The sequence below is a fragment of the Suricata suricatta genome, chromosome 2 (assembly GCF_006229205.1).
Source record: "Suricata suricatta isolate VVHF042 chromosome 2, meerkat_22Aug2017_6uvM2_HiC, whole genome shotgun sequence".
In the NCBI taxonomy this organism is placed as follows: Eukaryota; Metazoa; Chordata; class Mammalia; order Carnivora; family Herpestidae; genus Suricata; species Suricata suricatta.
The window spans coordinates 175,557,198-175,568,826 of record NC_043701.1 but is presented as its reverse complement, the minus strand read 5'-3'; the positions used below and the strand labels follow the sequence as shown (position 1 = coordinate 175,568,826).

The window sequence follows — 11,629 nt, the reverse complement described above, 5'->3', positions numbered from 1 at the left end:
ACCTAGGAATGGGCTTGCCGAATCATAATGGTAATATATACTGGGGTGTGTGTGTGTGTGTGTTTAAGTTTATTTATTTAGAGAGAGAGAGAAAGCACTTACAAGAACAGTGGAGGGGGAGAAAGAGGGAGAGAGAAAATGCCAAGCAGGCTCCGCATAATCAGTGGGGAGCTTGATATGGGGCTCGAACTCACAAACCGTGGGATTATGAACCAAGCCAAAATCAAGAGTTGGATGCTTAAGTAACTGAGCCACTCAGGTGCCACTTTTATGTTTAATTGTTTGATGAATTGCCAAACTGTTGTCCATTTGGCTGTACTATTTTACATTTTCACCAGCAATGTGTGAGGTTTCTAAGTTACGTACATCTAACGTTTGTTATTTTCTGTTTTATTAGGTATAGCCATCCAAGAGGGTGTGAAGTGACAACTTCTTGTGGTTTTGATTTGCATTTCTCTAATGACTAATGGTAATAGCATATTTTAATATAGGTCATTTGTGTCTTTTCTCAGAAGAAATGTGTATTCAAATCCTTTGCAAAATTTTTGGTTGGGTTTTGTCTTTTTGTTGTTGAGATTTGAGTTCTTTGTATATTCTGCATACTAGACTTACCAGATATATGTGATTTACAAATATTTCTACCATTTTGTGGATTGTCTTCACTTTTCTGGCAATGTGTTCCAGTATAAGTTTTTAATTTTTTTGTGCATAATACACTATAGTTTATGTAAAGGAATGGAAAGCACCAGAAAAACTTTCATAACATTTTACTTGTATATGTTTAAGTTTTTAATTTTGATGAAGTCCAATTTATCTGTCTTCCCTTTGATTGCTCTATTTCAGAACCCATTGTCTAATGCCAGATGTAAACATTTACAGCTAAGAGTTTCAGAGTGTTAGCTCTTAGATTTAGGTCTTTAATTTTGAATTAGCTTTGGTATGAGGTAGGGATCCAGATTCATTCTTTGGCACGTGGATATCCAGTTGTCCCGGTGTCATTTGTGGTTTATTTTTTACATTTACCAGTTTGTTATAAAGGAGATTATGAAGTATTCAGATGGACAGCCAGGTGAAGAGGTGCGAAGAGTGGGAGCTGGAGTAGTACCTCGTGCTTTTGTCTCCAGGGAACTGGGGTGTGTTCGCTCCCTCCCAGCAGTGGATGCGTTCCCCAGCCTCGAATCCCCTGCACTGGTTTTTGAAAAGTCAGTTCTCTCCACTGAATGGTTTTGACACCTTTGTCAAAAAACCACTGGACCGTAGATGTGTAGCTTTATTTCTGAACTCAGTTCCATTCTGTCGGTTTTTATGTTTATCCTCATGCCAGTACTGCGTTGTCGTGATTAGCTCTGCAGTAAGTTTTTAAATCAGGAAGTGTGAATCCTTCAACTTTGTTCTTTTTTAATATAGTTTTGGCTCGTTAGAGTCCCTTGCATTTCTATGTAAATTTAGAATCTCCCGGATCGCCCATTTCTGCAAAGATAGGCATTGGACATTCTGGTAGAGATTGCGTTGAGTCTGTAGTGCTTTTAGTTCTTTTTATAATAGAAAGTAGTTAAGATTACAGACTCTAGGGGCGCCTGGGTGGCTCAGTCGGTTGAGCGTTTGGCTTAGGCTCAGGTCGTGAACTCACGGTTCGTGGGTTCAAGCCCTGCATCGGGCTCTGTGCTGACAGCTAGCTCAGAGCCTGGAGCCTGCTTCGGATTCTGTGTCTCCCTCTCTCTCTGACCCTCCCTTGCTTGCGCTGTCTCTTTCAAAAATAAACATTAAAAAAATTACAGACTCTAGAGCCACACTGCTTCTTAACTTCTGAACCATACCTTGGATATTTGCCTCCCTGAGTAATTTTTAAAAATATTTCCTTTTTTTTTAACTGCTGAATGATTTTCATTAATAACCATGAAATGAAACTATACACAATGCTTAAGGTATTAAATATTTTAAGATAGTTTGGGTCATTGCTTCTATCACCTCTTCTGTACACCCCCCTCAACGATTTTAGAGTGCTTTTTTTGTTAGGTTCCACTGTATTGATGTTGTTTCATGTTAGTATAGGTACTTTGAATAACTTCCCAAGTTCCTGCAGGACGAAAAAGAAACAATTGATAATTAATACATGAATTCTAATGAAACAAGCAACTGCAAAAGGCACGAGTTAGGTGGTTTCCAAATCATGCCACTGATGTTAATGTATTTTTTGTTGTTAGTGTTTTTTCTTTTCCCTCCCCTCCCCTCCCCACATGCAAGCAGGGGAGAAGGACAGAGGGAGAGAGAGAATCTTAAGTAGGCTCCCCGGGCAGCTCTGAGACCCACTCGGGGCTAGATGCAGGGGCTCGATACTACCACCATGAGATCATGACCTGAGGCTAAATTAAGTAAGTCAGTCACTTAGCCAACTGAGCCATCCAGGCACCTCTGTTAATGTATTTTCTTGATTCATTCTTAGTTATAAAGCAAGTAACAGTTTGAGAAGAATATATTTTAGTATTAAATACTAAATTCAGTGAAATATTTTCTGTGTGAGCTAAAATTTGTGCTTACTATGCCGCTCATTTCGCATTGTTTTACATGTTAAACACAACTAAACACTCCCAAATTGTCTCAGAAGAGAGAATTGAAGTAACTCACGTTTTGTTTCTTCATCTTTACAATCACTGTGTTGCTTATTTAAAATCTGTTGTATGCACGTGGGACTTCAGAGTGTCCCACAGCATTTGGGGGATGCTAACTGCCCCTAAGCAAGTTTGGACTGTCCTGGACCACTTAGAGATTTACTGTCCAACCAGATGCACTTAGCTGTCTTTGTTGGGAAGAATCTTGACAATATTGAGCCTTCTAGCCATGAATGTGAAGTATTTTCCCATTTATGTAGTTCTTGAATTTCTTTCATCAGACTTCCATAGCTTTTCTCATACAGATCTTATACATATTTTGTTAGATTTATATACAAGAATTTCATTTTGGGGGATGCTAATGTAAAGGGTTCTGTGTTTTTAATTTCAAGTTCCATTTGTTCATTGGTAATATATAGGGATATGATTGACTTGGATATAGTAACCTTGCATTCTGCAATCTTGCTATAATTGCTTATTAGTTCCAGGAGGGTTTTTGCTGTTGATTCTTTTGGATTTTGTAATGTAGAAACGTCTTCTGTGAACACTTTTATTTTTTTCTTCCTGGTCTGTATACCTTTTATCTCCTTTTTTTGTCTTACTGTATTAGTTATGGCTTCTAGTACAGTGTTGAAAATGAGTGGTGAGAGGGACATCATTGCCTTGTTCCAATCTTAGTGTGAAGTTTCTGGTTTTTCACTTATTTTAATTCTTCAGTTGCTTTCCTTTTGAATGTAAAGGCATGTTCTAAAGTTGTTTTTTCCCTCCAGCAACTTAGATAACCATTTCAGAGTTTCCATTTCATAAGGTGAGGCAATTAGTGTCTACACAACTCTTGATTGAGAATTCTACCCAATTTGTGTTAGTCGTTGTGCATTACCAAAGTTTATGGTGCATTAGTGCTTTGTCTGATTGTATTATAGAGGTCAAAAGCCAGTGAACAGCATTTACATTACTATGATTGTATAAATGCTTTCCTGCACAACCTACTAGAGTATTTGCACTAGTAGGGAAGGAAGTGTAATCCTGTCATTAAATTATTTTGCTTTAAGGACAGTGTTTCAAGATTCAAAGTTAAAAGGTTTCTCTTACACTCCAGAGTTTACTATCAAGCCATAATTTATCATTTTTAATCATGAAATATGTTTTGCACTTTATCAAATGCCTAATTTTCTATCCCCTGAGATGGTTATAGTTTTTCTTTAATCTTTTAATGTCATAACTTACACTCCTAGGTTTTCTGATTATAAACTACCTTTATATTATTGGGATAAGTACTGCGTGATCCTGATTTCTTTTTGAATACTCCATTGGATTCAGTTAACTAATCGTTTATATAGGAGTTTTGCATCTTTATCTTTTGTGAACAACGTGGCTTGGAAGTGCGAAATTATCTGGACGTGGACTTCGTGGGATTGAGAGGAAAGACCAGCAGCTTTTCTCTCCTGCAGTGCTCTTCGGCCGGACTGTGATACCGCGGAGCTGTGTCTGCCAATCTTGTGGCGGTTTTGGCAGTTTATATTCTTTCAGAAATTTAACTGTTTCACCTGAATCTCAAGTATGCTAGTTTATAGTTCATAATATTTCACATAGTTTTTAGTATTTCTGTTATCTATAGCATTTCCCCTTTTCTCATTTTGTTTTACTTGTAGTTTTTCCTTAAAAAATTTTTTTAATGTTTGTTTATATTTGGGAGAGAGATTGAGACAGTGCTGAGCCGGGGAGGGGCAGAGAGACGGAGACAGAGTCCGAAGCAGGAGGCCCACGCTGTGTTAGTGTTTTTGTTCTTCATTTATTATTTTTCTTATTCGGATTATCTCTTTTCTAAAAGCTTCTTAAGTTGAAAAGGAGTTATCTCTGTTTCCATTCTTTGTACTCGGTAAGCGTATTCAAATCTATAACTTTGTAACAAACACCACCTTAGTAGCCCACGAACAGCTTTTTTTGTTATCCATCTGAGAGAATTTCATAATTACTCCCTATGAAGTCCTCTCTAAATTAAGGATTATTTATCATGGGCTTCTTTGTTTTTAAAAATCATTATAGGGGCGCCTGGGTGGCTCAGTCTGGTAAGCGTCCGACTTCGGCCAGGTCATGATCTCAGGGTTTGTGGGTTTGAGCCCCGTGTCAGGCTCTGTGCTGACAGCTAGCTCAGAGCCTGGAGCCTGTCTTTGGATTCTGTGTCTCCCTCCCTCTCTGACCCTCCCTTGCTTATGCCGTCTCTCTCTCTCTCTCTCTCTCTCTCTCTCTCAAAAATAAATAAAAATATTAAAAAAATTTTTTTTAATCATTAAGACATTAGGGTGCTTCTGTGTTAAGCTTCCCTCTTGTACTGAGTTCTGTTCTTGTCACGTTTTGGACAGAACATACACCTGGCATCTATTGAGGCTTCCTCTGTGACTAGTATGTAGACCCTTTTGTGAATGTCACGTGTTAAAAACGCACTCTGGATATTTTTATTGGAGAGCTTGTTATCTTCATACCTACTGCGCATTTACTTTTGTCTTCTATGTGTGATTTTCTGAGAGGCTGTACCAAGTCTTTGTCATTTCTGTTTAGTTTTTCTCCTTACTTCTGAAAGTTGTTGCTTTATGTATTTTGAATCTATGGTGTCAGGTACATATGTACTTTCTTGAGCAGTACCTGTTAAAACTTAATTTACTTGTATTATTGCATTTCTTTTTCTTGTTGAACAGAAATTTGACCTCATATTCACTAAGTTCTTCCAGCATTTCATTCATATTATGTATTTACTAAGAACTATTATCTCTTTGTGGGTGTTCAACTTCCCCTTTTAAAAAGGGGAGGGGGAGAGAGAGAAAGAATGCGCGCACAACCAAGAGCAAGCGTGTGAGATTCCCACGCAGCCGGAGCCAAATGTGTGGCTTGAACTCACCACGAGATCATGACCTGAGCTGAAAGAGAGAGTTAGAGGCTTTATCAACTGAGCCACCCAGGTGCTCCAACTTCCCTTTTGAATTATTCCTCTAATTTGTACTAATTGCTTTTTAGCTTTGTTACTTAATTATTATGCTTGGACTTCTTTCCCCCATTGCATTCATGAGTTAACTCTGTTGTTTCATGGACCTCAGGTCTTTCTCTTTAGTGGAGTCTTCATTTTAAATTTAAAAATATTTTTAAGAAAGATCGTGTGAGAAGAGAATAAGAGATTCATCACATAATGAGAAAACAGCTAAGAGGCCCTACCTGTAAATGCACCTAACAGCAGAACTTTAGAATGCAGGAAGTAAAAAGTCATGGACCTGGAAGGAGAAATAGAGAAATCTGTAATTATAATTGGAGGTTTTACCACTTCTCTTTTATTACTCCTCTACAGAACAAGTGAATAGAAGCTAAGCAAGGGTTGGGGCACGTGGGTGGCTTGTCAGTTAAGTGTCCAACTTTAGCTCAGGTCACGATCTCAAGGTTCGTGAGCTCAAGCCCTGCATTGGACTCTTGTCAGCACAAAGTCCGTTTTGGATACTCTGTCTCCCTCTCTGCCCCTCCCCTGCTTGTGTGTGCACGTGCTGTGGCTCGCTCTCTCAAAAATAAATGTTTAAAAAAAGAAAGAAAAGGATTTAGAAAAATTGCCCAACACCATCAAACAAGTAGATCTAATTGACATTTGTAGAATGCTCCACCAACATCAGAACATACATTTTTTTTTCCCAAATGCGCATTGAACATTCACCAAAATAAACCACATCCTGGATCATAAAGATACTAACAAATCTTAAAGAGCTGAAATCATCAACTGTGTTCTCCAACTGTAATGAAGTCTAATGATTAGAAATCAGTAACAGATGACAGGAAAATTCAAACTTGTGGAAATAATATTTCTAAATAATCCATGGATCAAAAAGTCTCTAGGGGAATTTTAAAATATTTTGAACTAAATGAAAATGAAAACACAGCATATCAGAATTTGGGATACAGCCAAGGATGTGCTAAGAGGCATTAAGTGCATTTATTAGAAGAGAAGATCTCAAATCAATAATTTAAGCTTCTGTCCTAAAACTAGAAATGAAAAGCAAAATAAACCCACATCAAATAGAAGAAAGGAACTAATAAAGGTAAGGCAGACATGAATGAAATTGAACACAAAAAAGAAAATCAATGAAACCCAAAACTGTTTTTTTTAAACAAAAAGATCAATAAAGTTCATAAGCTTATAGCCAGACTAGCAAAGGAAAAAAAAAAAAGACAAATTACTGGTACCAAGAATGAAAGAAGAGATACCACTATAGACCGTAGGGAAGTGGAAAGGATAACGCAGGATAACTCTGTGAACATAAATTCAACAATTTAATGGAGCAATTCTTCAAAAAACTGTATTTCCTGTTTTTACTGTGACAAATCACCACCATTTAAGGGCTTAAAATAGCATAAACTTATTATCTTACAGTTCTGGAGGCCAGAATGATGTAGGTCTTACTGCGTGAAATCAAGTTGTCAACAGGACAGCATTCCTTTCTGGAGGTTCATAGGGGAGAATCTGTTCCTTGTTTTCCAGCTTCTGGAGTCTGCCAACATTTCTTGGCTTATGGCCCCTTTTGAGCTCTTTTCTCCTCACTCTGACGACTTCTGTCTCCCTCTTCCATGGTAAGGACCTGTGTGATTATAGAGGATGCGCACGGATAATCTCCGCTTTAAGGGCAGCTGATGATCAACCTCAATTCTGTATCTTCTACCTAAGTTTCCCCTTTGTCGTGTCACATATTCAGTTTCTGGGATTAGGATGTGGCCGTCTTGGTGGGGAGGCATTATTCTGCTTACCACACCACATAATATTCACACTCACCCTTGATGAACTAGATCACTGTCAGTTCCCCCTCCTTTGTGTGTCCCCCCAACAAGGGCCTCCGTTCTAATTTTCCTCTCTGTGATTTTGCCTACTCTTGGTACCTCATGTGAGTAGAATCCTACAATATTTGTCCTTTTGTGTCTAGATTATTTCACTTTGCATAATGTTTGTAAGGTTCATTCTTAGTGACTTTATTGTTTGACAGAATACAAAGATACAGAATACAAAGATAATTCATGGAAAAGGATATTTTCCACATAATGTGGGAACAATGAGAACTTGTTTGCAAAAATATGAATTTTAACCTATAAATCTCATACATTTTATAAAATTAACTAAAAATGGGCCACTGACCTAAGTATAAAATGTAAAATTTAAGACTAAAAATCTAAAACTTAGAAGTAAGTAGAAGATCTTTGTGGCCCAGGGTTTGGCAATGAGATCTTAGACATACACCAAAGACACAGTGCGTGAAACAAAAATTTGATGACCATCAAAACTAAAATCTTTTGTTCTGCAAAACACACTATTAGAATGGAAAGATAAGCTATTGACTAGAGAGATTTGTATCCAGAATATATAGAGAAAGCACATGGTAATTAACCCAGTTTTAAAAAGGGCCAAAGATTAAATAGATGCCTCACCAATTCAGCATCATTAGCCTCTAGGGAAATGCAAATTTGGACCTTGATGAGATGTTACACACCTATTAGAACAGCTAAAACTGGAAAACAAAGTGACCGCACCAAATGTTGGCAAGGATACACAGAGCTTGATCTTTCGTACATTGCTGGTAAACTTTCATTTCTCTAAGTAAAAACCTAGGAATGGGACAGTTGAATATATGGTATATATTGATTTTTTTTTTTTTTGGATTATCCGTTGCAGCCCTTCAATTGTCCAACAGTTCCAGGTGTTTGTAAGCTGGCCTCTACTTAGGAAAACCCTGTCTGTGTACATGTAACTGACCACCTCCCAGTCACTCTTTGATGTAGCTTCAGCATCCTGTGGCATGGTCTTGTTTAACTTTATTTTTTATTTATTTTTTTTAAAGTAAGCTCTGCACCCAATGTGGGGTTTGAACTCACCACTTTGAGGTCATGAGTTGCACGTTCTGCTGAAGGAGCCAGCCCGCCTGCTCACAACCCCCCACCCCCAGCATGCCATGTTTCTCGCACAGATGCATTCAGAATAGCAGTGTTGCTGTGGCTGTCACGGCTGTGCATCAGCCTTTTCTTTAAACATCCGTTTTTCACTAGAAGCAAAAATGTCCATCTTTTTTATTTTGGCCATTTTGGTAATCCTTTATTGGCACTCCTCTGTAGTACAACAGTGGCTCTCTTTAGTGTGTGTCAGATACACTTTGAGGGCATTTTATTTGTGTATTTTTATTTTTTTATCGCAGTTTGCCAACAGCACTGTGCTTTTCTCTTCTCGACATCCGGTTCTGTGGCTCCCTGGGCTCTTTGTGCCCGGGCATCGGAGTCCAGCATTGGCACCGGCCTTGTGAGCGCTGGCTGCGGTCCTCCTCCCCTGCTGGGCCTCCGGCTTCCTCCTTGCAGACGTTCTGTGTGGGCATAACCGGTCCTGTCAGCCCGGTGGCCGGCTTGAGGGCTTCCGGGGTGCCGTCCCCCTCCTTAGGGACGGAGGGCTTCCGGGGAGAGAGGATGGACCCGGAGCCGTGCTCCCGCCGCCACACGCCAGCCTCTGCAGACTGGTTCTGCCTTGGATCCACCGAGAGCGGGGGTGCGGGGCCGCATTCCCGTGTTTGCTGGCCTCTCGGGGCTTCTGCCGCTGCACTGGGTGTGATGGCGCAGCGGTGGGGCGCCTCGCTGCCTCCAGAGGGGTCCAGCCGTGGGGCGGGGCTGCGGCGACAGGCCTTCTCTGCCAGAACCACAAGGCCACACGCCACTGTCCACTGGAAGCTTGTGGAAGCGGGACCTCGGGGTCCTTCCGTTCCGGCTGCTCCAAGGGGGGACGGCCAGCGAGAAGCCATTTAGGCAGTTTAAAACACGAATTGGTACGCCTCGGCTCCAGAATTTCTGATCCAGTAGGTCTGGAATGGGCTGAAAAATTTTGCATTTTTAACAGCTACTCCAGTGATTCTAATGATGGTGGTCAGGGCACCTCTGAGGACCAGTTTCCCAGTGGATCTAACCCTTGTTGCACATTTGAATCACCTCAGGAGTTTATTCCTCCCTCTTTTTTTAGAACTAGACTTTGCTCAATTAAGTGAAAGTGTTTGGATGCCCTGCTAAGCATGGAGTTGGTGGAATTTTATGAGTATTTCTAACAGAATGCGCTGTCACAAATAGTTCCTTTACTTCACATCGCCAGAGCACCTGTATGATGAATATAAATGGGGGAAGTGTTGGCTAGCTATGTCATTTGCTGGTTCTCCCCAAATAGATATTCCTAATTCTACCAATAATTCACTTTGGTCTTGGCCATTTCCTGTATTTTTTTTTCAAAGCCTTGGTTTTCTTCTTTTTTTTTAAGATTTTATTTTATTTTAAATTTATTTTTAATGTTTGTTTATTTTTAAAATCTTTATTTTTGAGAATGAGAGAGAGAGTGCGTGCAAGCGAGTGGGGGAGAGACAGTGAAAGAGACACCCAGAATCTGAAGCAGGCTTTAGGCTCTGAGCCTGATGTCGGGCTCAGACTCATGAGCTGTGAGATCATCACCTGAGCTGAAGTCGGACACTCAACTGACTGAGCCACCCAGGTGCCCCTTTAATGTTTATTTTTGAGAGAGAGATACAGTGTAAGCAGGGGAGGGACAGAAGAGAGAGGTTAGACACAGAATCTGAAGCAGGCTCTAGGGTCTGAGCTGTCAGCGAGGCTTGAACTCCACAAACTGTGAGATTGTGACCTGAACCAAAGTCAGACACTTAACCAACTGAGCCTTCCAGGCACCCTGGGAGCCTGCGCGAGGTCCGCCGCCCTGCCTTGTGACACCCAGGCCCCTGAAGGACAGCCTCCAGGGTGCCCAGTGGGGGGTTCTCTTGTTACATATTGTAATATTGTACCCATAGCTGTGAAAAGTGCCTTTTTCTTTCAGCCCAAAATGGAGTTAATCCTGACTGGGAGAAGAAAGTAATTGAATATTTTAAGGAAAAGCTGAAGGAAAATAATGCTCCGAAATGGGTAAGTTTTTTGCTATTTGGTGAGGAGAGGGTTGTGGCTGACTTCCAGTTTCTCTCAGTAGAGTGGTAATCCATGTACAGTTTTAAACTAGGTACATTAATGTGTGCTGTCTTCTGCTTTAAGTGTATATGTAGGTGTTAAGAGATTTTGCCCTCTTGCAACTGAAACGTCAAGCAATTCAGTGCTTCTATGTTGCTGCCTCTAGGTGGCAGTAATTGACTATGTTACTGTCTAAGACCCAAAAGAAAAAAATCAGTAGGTGTGAGAGTCTCTATTATCTTTATTTTATTACTTTCCTGTAAAAAGAATTGGCATGTACTAGTTTTTTTAATTTTTTAAAAAAAATATTTATTTTTGAGAAACAGAGAAACCGAGTGCAAGCAGGGGAGGGGCAGAAAGAGAGGGAGACACAGAATCCAAAGCAGGCTCCAGGCTCTGAGCTGTCAGTGCAGAGCCTGACGTGGGCTCAAACTTATGAATCGCAAGATCATGACCTGAGCTGAAGTCAGATGCTTAACCACCTGAGCCACCCAGGTGCCCCGGCACATACTAGTTTTAAGAGATGACCTCAATAAGGCAGGTGCCTTTCTGCTACTTGGGAAGTTTACATTGGAGTCCAGTGCCGTCATACGAACTTGGAAGAACTCGGTACTTTTGTGCCCAGCACTTAATTAACCACTGAGATCATTGGCTTCCTAATGGGGTGTGAGGTAGGGGTATATGGGGGGGATTTGGGTCTGGATATATAGTTTCTGTATATGTGCTTAATATTTTACAGATAAGAGTATTTTACTGACTTGTTTTCCTTCAAGGTACCATCACTGAATGAAGTTCCCCTTCATTATTTGAAACCTAACAGTTTTGTGAAGTTTCGCTGCATGATTCAGGATATGTTTGACCCTGAGTTTTACATGGGAGTTTATGAAACGGTTAACCGAAACACAAAAGCACGTGTATGTATTGCTTTTTTTTTTCATGAAACTTTCTGTATATAATTAGTGGTATTAATTTTATCCTTGTGTTCTTTCTGGTGGCTTTGATTCAGATATATTGATATGATACTGTTA

At 40.1% G+C, this 11,629-nt stretch overlaps 1 protein-coding gene across 3 annotated transcripts in view; it reads left to right on the top strand.

Moving 5' to 3' along the window:
• The first annotated feature begins 435 nt into the window (after positions 1–435).
• Positions 436–11,629, top strand: part of MCMBP (minichromosome maintenance complex binding protein) — a 40,265-nt gene continuing 29,071 nt past the window's right edge. For all 3 annotated transcript variants that reach the window (XM_029932688.1, XM_029932689.1, XM_029932690.1), the window contains exons 1-3: positions 436–469; positions 10,477–10,562; positions 11,375–11,515. In XM_029932688.1, the coding sequence (XP_029788548.1) occupies positions 460–469; positions 10,477–10,562; positions 11,375–11,515 (237 nt within the window). In that variant the 5' untranslated portion in view covers positions 436–459. The remainder of the gene's footprint in view (positions 470–10,476; positions 10,563–11,374; positions 11,516–11,629) is intronic.